This window comes from Helicoverpa zea, chromosome 14, assembly GCF_022581195.2.
Source record: "Helicoverpa zea isolate HzStark_Cry1AcR chromosome 14, ilHelZeax1.1, whole genome shotgun sequence".
Classification (NCBI taxonomy): Eukaryota; Metazoa; Arthropoda; class Insecta; order Lepidoptera; family Noctuidae; genus Helicoverpa; species Helicoverpa zea.
Window position 1 is genome coordinate 2,296,467 of NC_061465.1, and position 23,302 is coordinate 2,319,768.

General features: G+C 35.8%; 1 protein-coding gene across 1 annotated transcript; it reads right to left on the bottom strand.

Annotated features, from left to right (window-relative positions):
* Nucleotides 1-107: 107 nt before the first annotated feature.
* LOC124636338 lies at nt 108-19,999 on the bottom strand. Its single transcript, XM_047172398.1, has 2 exons — nt 19,934-19,999; nt 108-2,005 (listed from the first exon to the last, which is right to left on the bottom strand). Exon 2 carries the CDS (start codon nt 2,000-2,002, stop codon nt 653-655), a length of 1,350 nt encoding a protein of 449 aa, XP_047028354.1. The 5' UTR covers nt 2,003-2,005; nt 19,934-19,999; the 3' UTR covers nt 108-652.
* Nucleotides 20,000-23,302: the final 3,303 nt, after the last annotated feature.

Here is a 23,302-nt window from a genome sequence, read left to right on the forward strand (position 1 = left end):
ATAAATTTTTGATGATACCAAAACATTTTTAGCAAAGTGGGTTGCATTTAAATAGAGAATATTGTTTAAGTTTCAAAATGAAAGGTGAAGAAAATAAAATTATGAACAGCATTTAAATAGGTATTTTATTATAAAAACTACAAAATGGCTCCTTATAAACTAATTTTACTACAACCCCATGCTAATTTACTATGTAAACATTTTGCTCTTTTGGCTTCATGAACGACATCTCTTACTTCCTTGTTCTATCGCTTTTGATTTTCAAGTTTCAGTTTCAGGAAAAAAACAAGTAATGTTGGTACCTAACTGAAATCCATATCATCCAGTATTTGCATCATCGTTTCTGCCTCGTTAAGTTAGTAAATCGAAGCCCAGGTCACTTATGGAATGTTCTTACATCACAAGACACTATTTAATAGGTAATAGTCTAATTAGCTAATGTTCGAGTTCTGTGAATTTCACTCGTTATGCACCCAATATTACTAATTACCACCAGTAAATATAACTCCGAGTAACAGCCATTAAGTGTTACAAACAACCACTTAGTATTATCCACACCATTTCAAAATTACTTTACAAAAACACTTGGCCTTCTAACACTAACCAAAAGACTAGAACTCATAAATATTACAATTTATCTTCAATTATTTACTCATGGTACTGTTACTGGTAGAAACATTTGAGGGTCTCCTAATTTGGGTTCAAAACGAATGTTCACTTTTGTGTCTCCGTCACCGACTTCTAGGAAACTGTTCCAATCAAGCATCCAGTAGAATCCATTCTTTCTTGGTGGTGGTAGCTCTGAGTCTCCTGGTACGGCAGGAGCGGCTCCTCCGAAAGAATCTTCTAGATCAGCTATTGAAGCTCCTGAGTCATCAGCTGAGACTGATGAATCACTCACAGCATTCGTCTTGGGTTCTTCAGTCGTAGTTGTTGTCGTCGTAGAAGAAGTTTCTGATTTCTCAGTTGTCGTGCCATCTGCTTGTCTTTTATTTTGTTCGTTACTCGTACTTATTTGCTCATTAATTGGATTGATTCCTTTGTTCAATGGTATCACTTTTACAGAATCGTAATCTATTGGTTCGTAATTCGGTGTGGGTACTGATTTTGTTTTTCTGACTGGCATATCGTATGGTAAGCTGACCTCTTTTGTTTCTGATGATGATGTGTCCAATTCAAATGGTAATTCAGGTCTGAGAGGTTCATACAAAAAGTTGTTAGGTGATAAAGAATATGTATTATCATTTTTGGTTTTGGCATCACTGCTTGGTGATATCAGATCATAAGTTAGTAAAATATTTTCAGGCAGTTGAACTGTGCCATCTATAACCTTCGGAGGTGGCAATGGCTTGAATCCTTCAAGGGGTAGAAGAAAATGATCTTGTCCTGGCTTTCCTTTAAGTCCGTGAGCATCTAGGAAAGCCTGTAATTCATCAGGAAAATTATCAATAAGCTTGTCAGGTAGCTCATATTTTGGTTTGACAGTGTTTTGGTTTGGTTTCGACGTTTTAGGTTTAGGAGTAGTACTTGGTAATGCAACCACTTCAGTACGAGGTGGTCTAGTATATAACTCTTGCAATGATGACCCATCCCTTGGAGTATAAGGTAGGACCACCATCAATGTTGGTTCAGCTTTTTTTGTGGTCGTTTCAACTATCGTGGGTGCTGATGATGATACTTTCACATTTTTATCGTCATCAGAAATATTATTCTTTAAGTTTGTTTCCTGCGGGTTTATCTCATTTTCGATTGTACTGTAAGGTGTAGTGGTTTTTTCTTTTTTATCTTCTTTGGATTCTATTGATGTTGAAGTTGATGACGATTTGGCATCTTCAGCTCTTATGTCGTTAAGTAATTGTAGGATTTCATCTCTAGTTAGTCTTGGTAAGAGCTGGTTTGATTGTAATATACTTTGGACTTGTTTGACGGTCTTCTCTACATCAAGTGCAGCACCCGAAACTGTCGCCAATGCTGCGAGAAGGCAACACCAAAAAAGCTTCATTTTCTGTAACAAATAAGAAAAAATTTATTTAACTGACGGTTTTAAATTTCTCACAATCGGAGTCCTTACAAAGGCTCGAGATAAAATCGAGATAAATATTTCTGGGATCGAATATCGGTATTACTTTGACAGCGGATAGCTCATTGTTTTCCGCAGTAAAAATAAACGATAGGGCAGCAATTACGATCCCAATCAGTGCCGAGCTCAACAACGCACTCATACATTATTAACTTTTTAGATTTTTCTAGCAATTTCAAACAGAGTGATAAATTAATCGTGCTGAATATTGAAAAACATTTTCCACTGCTTTGTTTTTATTGGAAATGAAAAAGTACGATCCGGAATTATTAAACTTTTTGATCGGTTTATTTTTTCCTGCGATTATAAAATAAACACGTTAGTAGCGTTACTGAATAATCTGTTTTAAATAACACAAGCACAATTTAGGTCATTACATTAATCAAGGTAATCGCTACATTTTTGCAAACAGAAAACCACAGCCTATTCCAAAAGAGCAAATGAATAAAATAAAATTTAAGCCAAAAGAAGAAATTCTCCACCAAAATTCGGCAAGAAAATAAAATACACAGGCAACTGTATAAGCCTTGGCGGAGTTATCTCTGTAATTACAGTTTGAGTTACATGGCAGTACCATAATCGTAATTCGCAAAGTTTAGGAGGATCGCAAGATATCGGGAAGTTGTTATCGTTTCAAAAGTTTCGGCTACAGGATCACTTATAGAACGCTCCACTCACATCTGCGTTAGAAGAAAAATGTTATGGTATCTTGTTAGTTATGGTTGGGTAAACTGCGTATCAAATGGGCTTTTGGTTGGGTTTTGAGAGATTTTTTGTAATTACTAACGCATGATTTCAAAAGGTTTTTGAAACCATTGATATATTCTAGTGCAAAAACCCGTAACCAGGTACGGTTAAACAATTATAGATGTTATATTTAATGTGATAGAATCTAAATCAACTGACACATTTTTTGTACGTCACCATAGTGTCTATTGATTCTACTGCAATGTGAATAATGCCGATAATAAGTTGCCCGTAAAATGCTGCACCACGCAGATAAACCTGTTTCTTGAAATGACTGTTAATATCTAGACTATCTTAGCCTTAGTTAGAATTTCTTTCCATCTTCCAATAAACTTAAACGATGATAAATTACCTTAGTAATTTTGATCACCCCCGGAAAAGGTGACTCTTTTACATTACTTTTTATTCCAATTAAGGCTTCACGTGGAATCTTTTTTTAAGTAAAGTTTAGATCTTATGATACGATCTCTTTAAGTTCCAATAGGACTCTCAAATGATATTTAAAGATTTCTCGTTCAGATAACAGATTGTCAGCAGTAAGATTGTGCAAATCGGGACCTAGTTTTAATAGGCTCAAAGTATGTTCAAGTAAAGTATTAACTTGGGGAGATGGCTTGATAAAGGGCAGATTTTATTGAATTTTAAAAGTTTATTTTTAACTGCTACAGTTTTGTTAAGATTTAGGTGTGTACATAACACTTTAGATACTATGCTTTGGAGACGATCGTCTACCCTACTTCGCCTAAACCATAAAAGATAGCTTCTTTGGCAAAGTAAACAATTTGGTCAACATTATATATTATCACTAGACTGAATAATACCTATAGATGGTAAAGTTTTCGATTTCAACAGGTTTTTAGGCGTCATGGTCTAAAATATTTTTGTACACAGTCTCAGAATAAAGATCTCATCTCGTCCATAAACGATAAAGAGTTTCACCTTTATTATCGAGCGAGCATTGTTTGATACCGTATACTCCCCTACCTCTTATCTCCAACAAGCAAAAAATAGGTTACAACAAGGTTTGTAGGCCATCCCCGTGCAATTACCGCCGAGTGTCACAGAACTACACGTCGAGAGCTTCACGTGCAATTGCGCAAAATGTTTTAGCGTCTGCAGTTTTTATTATTATGCGTAGTTCGTTAAATGTTCCTTTTGTATTAAACTCTTGAACTATAATTTTTCCACAAATTATGTAGGTTATAAAGCTTGGAGTAGGGATATTCTATTGAATTAAATATACAGTTGAAGTTTTTTTTCAAGCACTAAGAGCACACTGCAGACTAAATACTTGGCTGACATTTGACCCGATGATGGTCGGATTTTTTTTTAAAGAAAATTTTCTTTCCTATCAAAGTTTTCAGTCGGTCTGATACTGGCTAAATACCTAATATATGTAACGTGCGTTCCATGTAACTAGTGTTCATTTTTATTCTAACTTATGAGCCCCAACAAACTATCGGCCAACTAAAAATTTGCAGCGTGTTACTCTAAATATGTTTGGTCTTACTACAAAAACTTTAAACCCTGTTTTACAGTTGTCTAATAAAATTTTGGCTGCAAAATGAACCATATGTCAACGTCATAATTTGACATTTTTTTAGACAAGGCATAAACTGACGTTTAAAAGTTTTTGTGGTAAGACGGTTTGTGTTCAAATGATATTGACTTGACCAACTAAAACACAATTCTTCAATCATCCAGCATTTAAGTCCATTAACCCCACATAACATATGATACAAGCAAACACACATACATAGATTATGTATGTATGAATTGTATGAATGTAGGTTATTATACCAAATACCAAACACAGACATGTGAAGCATTCCACCGTCTTGTTTTGCAGTGACAATGAAATTTTAATTGCATGTCATCATGAACAGTGTTCGCGTTGATTTAGAGACTCGACACATTTGTACGGGAACATGATGTATGTGATAAGCATTTTTGTTGTTATTTTTATACAGTTATAAGTCCTTTAATGGGTAAAAAATATAATTACATAACTTTTAATGTTTGTACCATAAATCAAACTGTAGGCCTTTTTTTTTTTTTTTTTTTTAGCGACGTAAAATCATCAAATGACCCCTCCCGCTGTGGGTTAGCAGCGGTGAGGGAGTGTCAGACTCTTACTGACTAAAATCGTCGTGTTCCGTCATAGACCTTTTATGTACCAGGGCCGCGGTATCTCTTTCGAACAACCCGCAGCCCCGGCAGGCCTTGGCCCTGCTTTGCCCCGCTGGGGTTGCTGACATCTCTTTGAGGAGCGCGTGGAACAACGCGCGCCGTCGACACGGGTCTGTCGTCTAGAAAGACAGAGGGACGATGAGCCACCCGAACTCACCGCCCACAGACCCACGCCTACGGTGGCCGGGAGTCATCTCGCGACACCCGGCGCCCATGGTGTCTACCTGGTCCAGCGCGGCGGCCGGGATGAGAGGTGCGAACTCTCTGGCGTTCCGCCTCCTCCTTCTCGAGCATGACCGCTTCGCAGAAGGAGGCGACGGCATCCCATTCCCTCTCGCCCCGGACCATGGCCTGAACCAGGGCCGGACGCGAGAGGTCGCCGCCGCCCAAAGCCTCGACGAGGACCCGGCGGTGCCCCTCCCATGCGGGGCACACCTGGACTGTGTGGTCCACCGTGTCCTCGGGGCTGTCCGCACAATGGTGACACCCGGGCGCCTCCTCACGACCGATGCGGTGCAGGTACCTCCCGAAACAACCGTGTCCGGTGAGGACCTGCGTCATGCGGTACGTGAGGGCGCCGTGACTCCTCCCGAGCCACTCCTCAAAGAGGGGACTTACCGCCACGATGGTGGCGTGCCCTTCAAACTGTAGGCCTAAAGTGTGGGTTATTTATTTCATATTCAGTTATTTTTGTTGGTTATTACTGAGATTACAGAAGAAGTTTTCTCATGCAGTTTTTGACTGTCAGTGATTTGGATGCTATTTTTATATTGTGCAGCAGAGATATATAATATAATACTAATATATACTAATATATTAATTTTATATGTCTCTATCCGACCACGGGACTACAGAGTCCCGGATTTTTGGAAGGCGAACGTGGGGCCGAAGCCAACACGCTGAAGCCCTTTTGAGACAACTTTAATGAAATGGTAACACAAACCGACGATTATCCCTGTATACACTATAGAAATGTACCCAAGAACAATCCCCGGTTCTGTGCTAAACTATTGCTAACTATGGATAAAAACTACTTAGGCTATTGTGATGGGATGCTAATGGACTAGGAATGGGGAAACTACGGGAACTATGGCACCTGCCGATGACAATGTATTAAATACATGTTAAAATGGCAGGTGGAGACTCGCCAACTCACTTACTGGGCCCCCGGGAATCAGTCACTGAAAAGCAACAAGAGGGCAACAGGGACATGAGCGGCTGAGAAGGGTGAGGATACCTCGGCGGACTTTAAACGCAGATCACGCGCTCCCTGTGGGTCCAGCATCACCGGCCCACTCGCCACTTACCACGAGGCACCTACCCTCCGAGCAGGACTAACCTTGCTCTAGCGACTCCACTCTGACCGGCCGATGAAGGCAAGCCAAGAGGCGGGAGACCTATCCCCCGTCATGCTTCACTCCGGCAAGCCGGAGGTGGGGGACAGTATACTCTCCCTGGAGCACTCGGATATATAGCCCCGCGGGGTCGCTACTCCCCGTCATCCGCCTCAGATGCCCTGCGGGGCTTAATTTTATTATTATTGTAAACTTAACTTAATAGAACCTATAATAGTAAGTCAATAGTTTAGAAATCTGATCCAACAGATAAACTGTGTATACAGTTTTGTTGGACATTTTATATTTTTTATAATGTAAAATGTACCTTCTAAGCAATAAATAAATAAATAAATAAATAATAAATATACCTAATTTTGGAATGCTCAACTTTTATGCCGTAAATCTCGAAACTCAAAGGCTCTAGATGGCAGAGGACTTTTGAAAAAAGCATAATATAATATTTTTTTAGTAACAATCTTTGAGGAGCAAGAAGTCGTTCTAGAATATTTAGTGAATCAAACATTTTGTAACACAATCTTAAAAGATCATATTAATAATGCACAGTCATAATAGTCTTACAATTCTTATCGAACAAATGTAAACAGTCCTTAAAGCAATGTGTACTAACCGTGACGTTGGAACACGATACACTTTCTTCATACTTTCTGGATTACGTTCCATACATTAATATTTATTAGCTATTGTAGCACGGAGTAAGGAAAGATGAGAGGAGATGCCATAATGCAGGTAGGTCAGGCGCCTTCTTCTTCTTCTTCTTTCTTCCGCCTCTGCCGGGGCTGCGGATTGTTCGAAAGAGTTACCGCGGCCCTGGTACATGAAAGGCCTACGACGGAACATGACGGTTTTTAGTCAGTAAGACTCTGACACTCCATCACCGCTGCTAACCCACAGCGGGAGGGGTCATTTGATGATTTTTGACGTCGTTAAAAAAAAAGGTCAAATAAATACGGTAGCATGACCAAAACCATCAGTTACTACTGAACTAACGAGGCGTTCGAGTTGTAGGAGACATCGGTCAACAATGTCGGGTCCAAAGAAGGCGTATAAGGGCGGAGACGGTATACGTTTGTACCCATAGACCCATATTTTGGTGCGTTACTTTCTTAGGAGATTTTCCGCTATGGCACCTCCACTAGTAATTTTTTTCTCCATGTATTGCAGTAACTTGAGATGGGGCTTAGACCTTATGACTTCTACGACCTAGGGTTTAATATATTTAGGTTAAAGTCTGGTCATGTCCTTGTAGGACAGTTATTATATTGTTATAACTTATGTCTTTTGATTTAGCATTGTTTTGTTTTTGACTCTATGATCTCTTATTTTAGTGGGTGTTTTTATTAGGCTTATTCGTGTGGAACGTAACTTTATGTTGTATAAGTTTGTGCATTCCAATACCAGTGAACTACTTAACTTAGTATTATTATTAAATCTATAAAATTAAAACTTGGTGTCTCTGCGTGTTTGATTGATAGCGCAAGTCTACTTCACTATATAACGTATTAGTATTTAACTCACTTAACACTCTTTAACCCGAACTAGTCAATTGGATAGTTTTTCAATATCTCGTTTACGATGAAGACAAATAAATTATGAACGCTTTTTTTCTGAACAATGCAAAATAAACCCTAGCGTTTATTACCGAACGCATTCTAACAATCCTTTGCGACATATTTACGATCCGTGACGTATGTAACTCGAAACACTTTCTGCGCACGAGTTCGTCAACATTCATGATGCAATGCGGCTCAGTAGACAATTACAAAACGTACGTTTGTTTAAAATTAATATATCCTTGCTAGTTACGTACGTGAAAGTAAAGTTTTGGCCGTAAAATACTCAGGAAAAATTGGTATAAAAATGTTCAACAACTTTTAATATTATTAAGGCATTAAATTCTGTTCCAGCTCGTTTATTATCTTCATTGCAAGGTAATTTTTAGCATAAAATAATTTTAAATATTTTACTAACTGATATAAATAAATGTTCTTCTTCTTCTTCTTAGCGTTTTTCGTTTAATTAATATAAATAAATAATATACCTAGTTTTTTTATAGTTATTGATTGATTTTAACATCAGACATGTAAAACAATTTCTATTTGATCTCTTTTATGATAATTTCAATATTTTCATTTAAAATACTCTGTACTGTACACGTTCACCAATTGTGATGACTATACGCTAGAGATAAAACTGCTTGACTCGCCCAATAGTTTCTTTGTTGAATGCGAGAATTAAAACCACGGATCCCATTCTATCCCCATTTGTCTCACTTCTGACTATAATCATCAGTTACGTACTTCTATGTATGTATGTATTCTGTAAATATGTACGGTACCTATATTTTTCGAGGCAAACACGAGTATTACAGTATCTCAAAAAAGATGATGATTGCAGTAAAAAAAGGTTACCGCCCCAAATTCTTTGACATCAACTGTAATATAAATGGCCCAACATTTTCCATGAAAATCGTTCGTTCCTCACAAGACATCACCTGAGTCAATAGCACTTGTTTCCTCTATTTGTAGACAAAGCAATCGTGTTTGTGATACAAATACATAAAACGAGGAATCTATATTCTCTTGAGACCATGGAGAACAAAATGACTAGCGGAGATGTCAATGTATAACAGAAAATCGCCTAAGAAAGAAAGTAACGCGCTAAAATCCGTGTGAGTTGGGGACGAGGAACGTTGTTGTTTTCGCCCTTATACACCTTCTTTGGACTTAAAATCATTGACTGAGGTGTCAAAAATCCCAAACGCCTCGTTAGTTCACTCGTAACTGATCGTTTTAGTCATGCCCACCATCCGATTTTCACATAGCAGAAGGCGCCTGACCTTCCTGCATTATGGCATCTCCGCTCATCTTTCCTTACTCCGTGGTTGAGACTTATTCTAGCTGTTATATATAGTGAAGGTATGAGTTATAGAATATTGCGTCAAAAGAAATTATTGGCGACCCAGAAAAATCTTTTCATGTATAAAAGTCAACAGTTTTTACCAATAAATCGCCGAATAAGAACTATTTTTTCAGTCTTTGAGGTTTCATAAATAGGTTTTGGGTTTTACTAGATTTTTGTATTTGCTTTTTCTTTAATAAAATAAAAACACCTTACTAAAACGATAAATATGTCCTGTTGCCATATGTTTAGTATGTCTGCTAATATTTGTAAGCCCTAACAAGAAAGTTACTTAAGTACAAGACGGCGCAAGTTACAGTATAAGAATTAATTCATTGGATTAACTACGTACATTATTTCAGAAATCCAGCAGTCATAAATTTATTATTTACATTGACAGATGAATGAAGCACTTATTCGAACGAGAATACGTAAGCGTAGGTTGTTTTTCATTCAAAGATACAACGTAAAACTACTGCATCAATTAAAATATTAAATGTCAAAAGGCGGATATGCTACATTTTACTCATTTGTTAAAAGTGGTTTCCCCCGGGACGTTTGTGAATTATCATTTTTCATACCTATTGATAAAGACAGACAAGCTATCAATCTCTCCTACCCAATATAAAAAATAACATACCAATCATTGGCAATCAGAAACTACACAAAAAACCCTTCACCCCACTCAACAATTTGCATGCTACGATAACCAACAGATTTTCTCATGAACATCAAATATAATATTATTATATCCAGCAAAACCAAATGAAATAGGGGACCGAGGGTTCCGTATAGGATATATTATGTTAGAGAGCTCGATCCTCCCTAGATTTACATATGGAAACAATGAGAGGGAAAACAGTTTGCGCGTGATTCATGTGAGATAACAATAACATTGGTGGGTAGGATAAGAAACGGTGGGAAAGGCAATTGGCAGTCAAGATTGGGATGTAACACTTTTGATATAACACCTTAAATCGGTTCTTGTAAGAGGGCGATAGATAGGTTAGGCAATTCTTTGGATATTTATTACTCTTTATTCTTTCTAGTTCAGATATTAGAATATTCCCGATTTAATCTTGAATAGACAATTTTCATTTAATTGTGGATATATGTAGTATTCTTAAAACTCATCAAAGTAATGCTAAAAAACATGCTGGTCCTTTGTTACGTTCATCAGTATAAAATGGTCTTTTAACCTGCACACTCGTGACTTCTAAGCTCATTTTCAGTACAGGGACTTTGTGCTACGAGCAACATAGTGACCGACTCGGATGTTCCTAACTAGGCGCCCTATTTTCCCTCACAACGTCATCTGACTTCTACCCTCCCGATACAATCTCTCTGTTGAGCTATGATAGACACAGGCAAAATTGCTGCGTAGAAAGCATAAATGGAAAACGCGTCTAAAACTCACATTTTGCTACTATAAATTGTATTCTCTTTGACACAAAATAGCCTGAAGATACACACATAATAAAACACGCAGGATCCTATTACCTAGGCTTGACTAAAGCTAATATATGCCAGTCGAGATAAACCCTTTCAATCTAGCCCTTCGCGCCGGATTCAATGTTATTTAAGTAGGATTTCTTGCCGCCATCCATGATATTTTTCTACGTTCTGCCACATGTAAGACATTTTTCTTAGTACCCCAACATCTATTCTGTTTGAAGGAAACGTTAATTTTGACGAATAGCCCTTTGATATGGATATACAGTATTCAGCAATATCAAGGTTTATGTCGTGTTGGGAAATTTTCGCGCAGAAATATCAACCTTATTGTGAACGTTTTAGAGTTCGTTTTCATTTATTATTGTCACCGAACGTTGTAAGGTATGAAGCACAATATTTTCGTTTTATTGCTTCCGTTTGTCCGTCTATTCCATTACTTAAATTATGTATATTGTGATGTAACATCCTAACATAATTGTGCGACGTACGTACATTGGCAAAATATGTTTGCGATTGAAGAAAGAAACATATTTGTATACATTGCTTATGTTTTTCACTTTAATTGAGTTGTTGTCTATTTGTTTGATCTTTATGTTTGCGTTTCAAGCATGAATATGTAAATTCAAATACAGTATTTGCAATCTCTTACGTACTTTCTAATGTTACTTATATGCCTTGACGACTTTGGAGAAAAAATTAAAACCTGGTAAGCTCAAAATTATGTACTTGTATATTATTTTTTATATAACTAATTTGCCAGTATATAAACTTACTAATCAATACATTTTTTCCTGAATAAAAAGAAAGTTTCCGAGCAAATGATTTTAGGACATTTTGATTTACGCTCTAACGTTTACTGGTAAATGTATTTCTAAAAGTTACGGATCTATATTTAACAATACATTCAGGCAAATTAATAGCAAGTTAACAGCAGTAGCTTGAAGCGTAAATCATCGCGTAATTGAGCGCGAAAAATGAAACGAATTTGAAAAGTAGAACGTCTGTCTGTGGTAGTTATCGAACAATTTATATTATTGGGATAACCCAATTTATTTTATACGCTGTGAATACTGCTAACCTCGGCGATAATTAATACTATGAATAAAAGGATTTTCTATAACGCTGACAATAGCTACAGAAGTCTAAATGAGCAGAAAGTTTTTATTTATTTATTTATTTATCTACATACATTTACCTTTACAGGTTACCCCAATGCGATAAATGCGCCTTAATTACATATAAATTATATATACTAAATACTAAAGTCTTTATCTACTATCTATAACTAATAATAAATAATGCATTCCTTGTGAATTCACTCGGAGAACAATAAAATAGGTCCGTTTCACTCGCTATAAGGTTGAGCATGCGGAGTGCACGCGTTTATCGTTATAAACTAAATTAGAATTTTGTCACCATGGTAATTCCCTTCTTCAGCAAAATAAAGGCTTGATATTACTGTACAGGTCTGAACAAATGCTTTAACATCGACAATATTACCCGCATCAAAAGTACGTCAACAAAAACGTGCAAAGCCGGACTCAATACATCATCGGTCAACAAATTCTCCCCTAATCCCAAAAGCAAGCATACGTGTCATATCTCCGTCCTCTGATCTTACATCATACTACTAGTAAAATATGATGCACTGCCAAACACGGCAGACATTAGCTGGCCGACCGTATTCACCCTTCTATAAAGGAGCCTGTGTTTATGACGGTAGTAGCTATAAAGCGAGGTGATTCATCGACTAGTGTACGAGTACCAGTAACTTTATTACGCAACCAATGACCGGATCTTGTGTAAGTGGATAATCTTCATTTCACTTTATAATATTGTTGGGTAATAAAAGAGTTTTGTGGTAATTCATGGAATTGGGGCGCCGCGCCGGTTCTTTTGGGTAATGTTGTCTACTGATTTCAAATTCTGCACTGTAGGTACCTACTGATAAAAATTGTGTTGCTTTTTAGCACTGGTGAATTTACAGTAACACATCTATTTGGATCGTTTATAAATATTTTTACTACCCCTATGTCTTGATGCTTTTCCAGTAAAATCTGAACGCCTTTAGCAATTTTCTTTGAACTGAAATATTTTTTCTGTAAAGTTGCTGCTATCCGTTATCCGTGCGTACAGTCAACTTCAGGTCAGTGGTAACAGTTTTATAGGAAAATCGTACTTATTACTATTGAGTTAAGGTGCATGACAGTTACCACTGATGTGCAGTCTACTGTACAAGGGCTGTTGGTATTAAAAGCAAAAACTAAAAGATAAACATAGTGTGGAAGTGTAAACAACTAGGAATATCAGGCACATCTCACGTGGTTAGGCCGTAACGTATTTCATGTGACCTTCTGAGAGACAAATAGAACCCTAAAAGGATCTAACGCCCACTCTGAATAAGACGATATGTAAGTGGGCCTTCGTGGTTTTGTGGTCCTTATGCCCGTGGGTCTAAATAGGTGACCTATTATCTAATGGTCCCTTACATACTTTATAGGGCCGAGTTATATTATTGGACGAAGTGAAGTAGCGTATTGACTGGCCTATATTTTAATGCGTCGCTCTCTTTTGCATATGACATGCCCATTCGAAAGAAAAGGGAACCAAACTATTGAAAAGAACATAAAGAACCAATTTACGAGTGCAAGGCATATAAGATCTGTCCGGAAGGACCAATATTGGAATAAGAACTGTAAAAATTGTTCAGTGATTTTTCACTGCAATATTTTATCAGTTATATGTAAAAGAGTAAAAGAAATAAAAGATAATTTTATGATCCGATATTTGTAAAAATACCTACTGTTAGTATAAGAAAATGTCATAAGTTTAGTAACAGATAAAAATGTGAGAAATTCCTAACACTGATTAAACAAAAACGTTTTCAAACAATGCCAACATCTTCGTATGACATCTTAGCAGCAAAATACTTATTTAACTTTGAAGCTTAAAGCAAATTGATTAAATAACCTCTACAAGTTTGAACTCCTAAAATAAGGCTCTTCATATATCATTTATTCTAGTTTTCAGAGGTCATGAAACTCCGCGTCTTGATCAATTTTCTCTGAAAATGCATGAATTAGAAATACGTTGAGAATTTATGCAAGCACCTAAGTCAGCGTCTACATACATTTAAATATCATTTTGTCGCCTTCACATTGCGAGTAACGTCGGGGACTAGAAAAAGGTCTTTAATATTTAAGTTGTATGCAAAAGGCGGAGACTGAATTAAGAGACTGCAGTGAGGATGTACATGAAATATGAATGTGGTTCCGTAAGCTTTTAAATTGTGAAGGCTTGGGGCTTGACAAGCGTGTACTTTAAAGGATTAAAATACTACAAAATATTTTGTTTAGCTCACTACTCTACTTACTGTAAGTTTTTGGATAAGACGTCCACCTTCCTACTTTTAAAACGCAATATACTCCATTTTTTATACCAAACTGTTACTAGAAAATTTTTGCAAAATCATAATTATTATTTACTTCATTAATCAATCCAGCCATATCGATTCACCAAACCGGAATCGAATTTAACTTAAGCATTTATTCGATACGTTTCTTATACGCCAATTCAATCCCTAAGCTATGTATCTCATCATTTTCCGATTTCACGACCATTCGCATCTCGCGCCTCCCAAACATTTTCGAGGCCGCCTTATAAACGAATTCAATTTATTTTTACTGGCGCATTTTGTGAACCGAGGTGCACCTTACGCTACCAGTTTTCTATTATAAGGATAAGGAGTTATATTGCTAATATGTCATGGGTATAATGGAAAATGAGGAACGGTATTCTTACGGGATGATACAATTATAATAGAAGTGGTTCTTTAGTGTGTTTAATGGATTTGATGCAGAGAATATTGTTAACAAAAGGTATGGTAGGACAACTAAACTAGTTCCTTACTTTTTTAAGGTATGGATATGAACTATTGTCCACATGGAGTAGGCGAAGGAGTGCCCATCGTGTGTTGCTTTCCAGTTCCTTTTGTCGAGAACAGTAGTTCCTTTACTTATGGTGATTAAGCTTAATCTTATCTTGATGTAACATACTTTAAAGACTATCTGATAATATTAAGAAAAACTACGAACCAATTTAATTCAATATTTTGATAAGCATTCCTACCTATGACAAAACGCTAACATACATCCTTGTATTTTCATCCCATTTCTGCGCCACGTAGGACCAACTTGTTCTAACAAATGTGTTCCAATAAGGACAAAGCTTTACACGTACCTAAAAGAGCCGTTAGTTCTACGTCATTGATTGACCAGCTCATCAATCAACCAGCTGAACTGACAACGGTTGTCGCTCCACTGGTTGCTAACAACCGTGAGAACTTCTAATTAATACTATAATTTGGTGAAGCGTCAGCAAAATAGTTCGATACCCAACAATGTGAATACTTTTCATTAGTTCCAATTTTGAATTTTATAAGTGATTGTATACTGTTGAACTATGTTGAAGTTGTAAAGGTTAATAAGCCTTTTCATCAATTTAGTTTTGAGTACCTTTGACCCGAAGTAATCAATTTGCTTTTGTAAACCTAGACGTTTGTGTTCGATCATTCAGAAAGCCAACAATAATAAACATAATAAAGTTTTTTGCAATTTAAATAAGATACTCAGTAACTCGCAAGAAAATTAATAAAATAAAAAGAGAACTCAGAATTTATGACATTTCATAATCATGTAACGATTCGTTGAACTGTGACCCCTAACAAGCATTGTCTTAAACCTTACATTACAGCTGACATAAAAACGAGTACGTGACAAGTAATCTCTGTATCGAAAGTGAAAGGCGTAGCCTCGACCGTATCGCGTGAGAATATTTTTACCACAACATCGGCAAAAACAACATCCATTGCTCGTTTACAACTGGCTTTTTTATCACCTATTCAAAGAGACGCGTCAATGGTTCGCGTGTAAACAGCTACTGTCGTTAAGTGAGCCTATCGAGGTGAGTACCTCAATGAGTATGTGTCCATGTCACAGCTTTGGCGAAGAAGATTTATATTACGTGATGTACAACTGTGCTAAATGTGGTTTATTAGCTTCTTATGTCAAGGGAATAAGGTTGAAATTCGTGGAATTTTTTTAGAGATGCCTCTAATAGCCATAAATTCTAAGCAGACACTCAATATATGTGGTAATTATTGTTTATTGCGTTTTTATTTGAATACAAATTATTATGTATGAATTTTTCAATAGACACGTGAGAATTGCAAGTATCTGAATTCTTCTATTTTTTCAATAAAGATTTATAATTACTTTGAATTCTTTGAAATAGGGGAGTTAATCCATCGTGTATGGTATTTAATTGATATTTGTCTTGCAGTTCAACTAATTAATACAATGGAAATATGGTACCTTTGTATGGACATAACACTATACTTTCTGCCCTCATGGAGCAGTACTAGGCACTGCGTAAATGAGCCATCAGTTAAGCAACGAAACCGTTGCAGATTAACAAACACATATCGTAACATCAATCTGGTGATAACCGATGGACGTTAAACATCATCAAACGAAGAGTAGTGGGACATTGCACTGCGATTTGTAACCTGGTCATTGCAATGTAGACTAGGAAATAGTTCAGAAGCGATGTCCGATTTTTCCTTGCGTAAGTTGACAGTTTTTTGCCTAAGAACTAAACGTTAAAGAGGTAAGGTGTAATAGGTGTAGTATTTTCTACTGACAGTGGAAAATATATAATGATGTTTCCGGAATCTTCGCGTAATCAGTTTCAAATGTATCTATAGATTTCCTGGATAAATGTAATTCTTACATTGAACGGTAAATATCCTTAAACAAATCGAACCTTATATTCCCCCAGAATAAAACGATCTTCCTATAATATTACAATAGATAAACTATGTTTCAAAAACTTGCTGGGAAAATTAAATTTTCAAAACACGCTGGGAATTTTGCCAATATTATTAAAGTGTACTTATAAAGTACACAAAAAGGCAAAGCCAGGTAAAAATACTGATATTCTATATCGGAGCCAAATTAATATCTAAGTATATAATTAAGATTATAGATGGCTTTTTAGCTAAGCATAAAATTCTACAGTTATTTAAAGGGAATTACGGGAAAAACATGTGTAAAACATAAGCCTACAAAAGGAAATCGGAAGACATAAGATGTGATAAAAAACCTATTATGTAAACTAAGATACTTATCGTATCTCACGATATACGTAATAAACCATTTTGACCTTTATATTACAAGTCACAAGGTACATTATGCAATAGAATAAACCGAGTCATACATCATTAGCATTATGAAGAACTACAAAAATAATAATCCGACGAAACTAATGCTCGTTTTCATATTCCCCTTATGTTAGAGGTGACGGATTCAACTTCTGTCTGTCTCAGGCTTGCGATATGACGTTAATATTTCCTGAATGTGAACTAATGTCCTTGCATTATTTATTATTCGATTATGTTATAGTATTTAATGATTATTGTGACATTCACTTTTATATCCATCTCGTCTAAGAATGTATCGGGATGATATTGAGGTATCCAAAGTTCCTGTGCAATAGATCATGGGAATTTTAACACACTTTTATTGTAAAGTTTTCATAATTAGAATTGTAAAATGCACGCATGTTAACATGGATTTATTTCTTGTTCAAAATATTTGAACGACCTTGACACCAGACCACAATCTCATGCTAGTTTTGCAGAATAATCAAACATCTATCTTGTCTTGAGAATAGCTGATGATAAATTGCAACTAAACAAAGTCCTAAAATATGAACTCAAGTGTTTTGCATAATATATAGGTAGAATAAAACAATTAACGTTAATGAATGATATATTGAAAAGTACTAAAGAACTGTTAATCTATGGAAATATTTTGAACGCGTCAAAAACAGTTTAAAACCTTCTCATTTTGTTACCAGAGGTCACATCTGCTAGTTGCTTAATATGTGCACAATCTTCTGACCTTTAATATTTTGTAACTGTAAGAGGTACTAATTTGCATGATTATGCTTGAAATTGTTTGTGTTTGTACGGTTGGCAACACACAAGATATGGAATTTGTTCGTTTGTTTGAACGCTCTAATCGAAGAGTCAGATTTAAAAAACTTCAGTTTCAGTGTTCCCATTTATTGAAAATTATTTTTATTATTTAAGAAGATTTCACGATATGCCGATATCCGCTGGCAGAAGCTAAAAAGACAATTAGTAAAGTAGAAGTGATGGACTTGAAGTGAGTGATAATCAAGACATTTTTTTAAGAGTGATCTCTTACACTGCAGGACACATCATGCAAAACAGAGTTTAAGTTTAGAGTAACTTGCACTGTGAAGGGTCTAGTTGTACTAGTGAAAGTAGAATCTAAACACCATAAACATAAGCCTTTACAATTGCTCAGTGGTCTTTTATAGTAAAGTCAATGTGAAAATGAATATATTTGCTTTGAACTTCAAGATTTATACTAACGTACACAAACTTATTAAAATATCTCTTATATAATCCAAAATAGATATTAGAACACTTGTGTGTTTCATTTTGTATCAGAAGTGTTACTTTTTCTAGTAACTGTACGTCTAACAAACCTATTTCAACATTAAACCTTAAAAACTATATTTTTGGCACTCAAATCTAAACTTAGACCGATTCTCCTAAGAGCAAGTCGAATTAGATCTCTCAATTTGATAGAAAATTTCAAAGGATCCAGTAGATCCTAGGCAAAAACTGATGAGTAATGATAGTAAGGATTCCGAGGAATCTTATAGAAAACTAGCTTCTGCCGGCGGTTTCACCCGCATCCCGTGGGAACCTCTACACGAACCCGGATAAAAAGTAGCCTGTAGCCATCCCCATTATATAAATAGGTTATCTAAAATTGAGAGAATTTTTCAAATTGGACTTTAGGTTTTGATATTAGCCCGTTTAAACAACCAAACAAACTCTTCAGCTTTATAATATTTAGAATAGAAGATTCGAGAAGGGTCTGTCAAATCAGACAAACCTATAATCCAGTAGCTCACTGACCGTATATAGACGAATCCTTTGCCGTAATCCTTTTGATAAAAGGATACTCACCAAATCATTTTAGGTCAGGGATTTCATATTATGTATCGGTTTTTTCCTTTTACATAGTTATTTAGTTTCGTGTCTGTCGTTTGATTTTCAGATGGATATATTTTGGCATAAGGATGGCACAATTTACACGGTTCGCTAATTTGTGAATTGTGAAAATATTACACTAGCACTAGCTGAGATTCTTTTTGAATTTTACAAACGTTAATGATGTCTAACGTTAAAGTAAAAGGCAGAACACTGCTCAAATACATGACTAATAAAAACTTCTTTGCAAATAGATGTGTTTTACATTGTAATGCTTCATCACTATAAGCATAATCAGCCTATTTTACATTAATCCCATACATTACAAGTACAACAATAAAATTGTCATATCCATGATTTGCAAAAGGATTAGCGGCTCGAGTACATTGTTCAGCTAATCCTTTCAACATAGTCCCACATTCATTGTTCCCATGATTCTCAATAGTTCTATTTCCTAGACCATTACTCATTCCACTAATACCCTCATTAATTAAAATGACATTTGAACGATTAATAAATTCGTCCCATTCAATGAAATGTATATGTTGTGGTTTTAAATTGAATGCAATTGCTCCACGTAATTATGCTAGCTAATTATTTTGCGGTAAATCGGTTCACATATTGGTTTTGTTCAATGATTCAAACTTATTGGTAGGAATATTTATGTTTGTAAGCTGTGACTGATCGTGCCCAGGAGATTTTTAATTAAATAATGCGGTTTTATTATTTAGCTTAATTACACAGATTACTGTGTTTGTTATTGTGACACATATTACTAGTCACGCATCAAAACCAATTTGTTAGTATCGTAGTTGGAATCACTTATATTATTTTTAAAGTTATTTTAGAACCGACTAGTTCAAACGCATCACTGCACTCATCAGCGAAGACTGGCACACAAATTCCACTTAATTTCTCGAGTAATGACACAAGATTTCAAACCTACAAAAACTATCATAAGGTTTACCCAGGTTGACCTTATTCTTAAAACTACACTTTCATTTCGATACCACAAACAGCACACTTCAACTCCTTCCTCAATAGCACCCAAAAAAAACAAAAACCGTTTTCAAAAACATAACGTTCGAAAAAAAACAAGAATTTAAAACCTACCGCAACACTAAAATCCAGCGAACACCATTCACTTCACTACACTAGTTCCGTCCAACGGCAGGCACTGTACTGAGGACGACGGTTGCCACCACCCAGTGGTTGCAACATTCGCTTCAATGGTCACATTAAACACCTGTAGTGGTAGTAGATAAGATAAATTGCATTGCATTTTACACTCGTGTTGATAGAACAAATATTGGCAAAGGACCCTAAATAGGTCCTTGGGGAACTCTATGAAAACAAAATCTTTAAAATACTCATCCATATCTATTTGAAAATGAGACGTTTCGTAAGTATATATCTGAGGGTTGTTCAAAGGCTATTTGAATCTTCGGTCATTAAAGACTGCATTGCGGTTTGCTAGGATCAGTTAGATCTAAAAAACATTGACTTATGACGTCAAAATATTCTGATTTGAATACATATGGAAAAGAACAGCTTTCTAACCAAACTTTGAATAAAATGAGGCAAATAATATGTTTTATTGATTTCATTGGGAGCTATTAAACATTATTTTTTACTGAAATACAAACATCATCATGATTGCTCCCGTGATTCTGGGAAAGTTGAAAACTAGCTGGAGAGCTATATTGGTTAATGAATCCTCAAAATTTTTAAATAAAACATTTTAAAATGCATATTAATATTCAAGGCAACAAAAATGGATTTAACTTTAATTGGGTATTAAGTTTACCTTCACTGGTTTATAAATTGCCGGCATCAAGTATGGTCGTATTATTTCATACTTCTCAAAGAGGCCGTTCTTTTCCGGCGTCTTACGTAACATTCTTCATCGGCTGTTTAGAATGTTTGTTGCATACATCAAACACCTGTTCCTTTACAACAAAAATAGATATAGAAGAAACATATGTAAAGAAAAAAAAATAGCCTTACAGCTAGTTTCTCTTCTATTCTTCTTCAAGTTCAATACTCAATACTCAATTCTTTATTAGCATTCCATATGTTATAATAGGTGGTACATTTAGATTAGTGACAATATGGACCCTATAGGGCACAGCTTAGCAGGAACTCTTCATCAAATTCTGTGAAGACTTCAGTAAAACAGGATCATCGTCACCCGAGCCTTTTCCCAACTATGTTGGGGTCGGCTTCCAGTCTATTCGTATGCAGCTGAGTACGAGTGTTTTACAAGGAGCGACTGCATATCTGACCTCCTCAACCCAGTTACCCGGGCAATATCAATGAAACAGGATAAGTTTAGAATTTGGTCATCTTCAGTCCATTATAAGACTGTTGAATTAGTATAAGGACCCTCAATTAGGACAGTAAGGAAATTATAGGCAATTAATACAATCACAGTCTTGGTAAGCAGGAAAAATGAGAGGTCATTCATAACGGAGTCACTTCTTCATACACTAAAGATAGCCTTAATGAATTAGGTTAGGTAATATCTCGCCCACGTCAAATCTATCCCACGGGCGAGCTGTGCCCTTTTGAATGAACCTTTCATATCCCAGAAAAATACTAATCTCAATTTCGGTTGAAACAATATCAAATGTTAAAGATGGTGAGTAATATAATGTTACACCCCGTATTGATGACCAAACTACGCATTTTGCTGTAAAAGTTGAGAAATAATAAATTGGTTACTGTCAACTTAAAGTTAGTAGTTTTATTATAATTGTTTGATTTCAAGCCTTAGATTCAGCTCTTGAAATATTTAGCAATTCGTTCAGGTTTTTGTTGATTTTTGTAATTAATTTATAAAATCTTAATATTGCACTAGTATTACCAACTTAAATTAGAGTTGATTGGATTTTATATAAGCAAGTAATCGAAGATGTGTGTTATGTTTTACCTTGATATAAATTTTAATATTAGAATGATGACCTAGATATTCATCTTTATATCAAACCGTATCAAAACAGATAAAAACGGCATTCTAACATTGAAAAAAAAAATCTAATTGGTCCAGAAGATCCTGAGATTAACGCGTTCAAACAAGCAAACTCGTACCTTTGTAATATTAGCATAGATTAGAATCCGGGTGAGTTGCATAATTTGACCTTCTTCAAATAAATAGTCTTTTGATCCAAATAAAAATCGTATTGGCGTATAGAGACCGTGTAGCTGATCCAAACACAAGTTCCATTTTGCAATTTAATTTAATTTTGCATTCGCAGTTTTAAAGTAAACAAGCAAATAACCTTATATAATTCTATATTGGCCGTACAATCTATATCGGTGTACAACCGGCAGAGAAAGTTGTTCCGTCGCAATGTCAATAACGCCGGCGACGAGGACGGAAGCGTTCGCGTAATCATTACGAAACTTGCCACCACTTGGGTACGTTGCATCGGTCACTGCGTATAATTAGTTTTTTGTATGACTTGTGTGATGTGTTACGACCATTCATATAATTTGGGGCACTACTAAGTTTTATTTTAGTTATATTACACAATGGATCAAAAGAAGACTTATTTCGTGAATATACAACATTCGCGGTATCAATAAAGGTCCCTAAATAAATTTTCTCAGAAAAGCCTCGCAAATCAAAATACTATTGAAACCATACTAAATAGAGAGCCCGAATAAATCATAGACCAACTATTTTTAGGCAGACCCGTCGGCAAAGTCAGACCTTGTAACATAACAGATTTATTACCTATTAGCAGGGATACGCAAAGGCTGACCACAGAGAGGCGACCCGATTAACTTAATCGACCACATCTAGTCCTCTGAGAGGGGCCATGGCTGTAGGTATTAACTCATGAAACACGACCACGTGGACCGAATAGATAATGGGCCGTGAGAAGCGACACGAAGTCTTGGTAGGGTCAGTACGAAGAGAGCTGAATACGGATTTCGAACTATTTATGCTTAATAAAATAATACGGTTATTGGCTCTGCCTTGGGTAGCAATAGCAATTGCTTAAGTAATTAAGCAACAGATTAGTAACTTTATTTCTATAGAAGGACGTAATAAGCTTGGGTGTTAAAAGGTATCAGAATACAGAGTACTAAGACGTATTTTTGCAGTAACTGTTCAATTTAAATATCTCGAAAGAATAGTAAATGGATCTATAGAAACTCATTGCCATGGTTAAACCCACGAAGAAGTTCCGTAAGGTTGTGAGGAAACCACAGACTACAGCCAGTTTTTTTTTTATTGCTTGATTAATTGGTCTCTAAACTCAATAACCTCGGCAATTAGGTACCTGTTGGCCATTGTAATTGGAGACAAAAAGCAGGAAGTGTTTCCAAAAAGGGTGCTTTTAAAAGGTTAGCTAAGAATAGTTTTTAAAGAGGTAGACCAATTTATTTTGTTACGGGCCTTTACTACATTACTCGTTTCTTAATTGTTTGAGAAACAAAAATACTTTTAGTAGTTCCTTTTTTCATATCTTT

Excerpts from the sequence above, each read along its gene's own strand:
- LOC124636338 (XM_047172398.1), bottom strand. The coding sequence starts at position 2,002 with ATGAAGCTTTTTTGGTGTTGCCTTCTCGCAGCATTGGCGACAGTTTCG.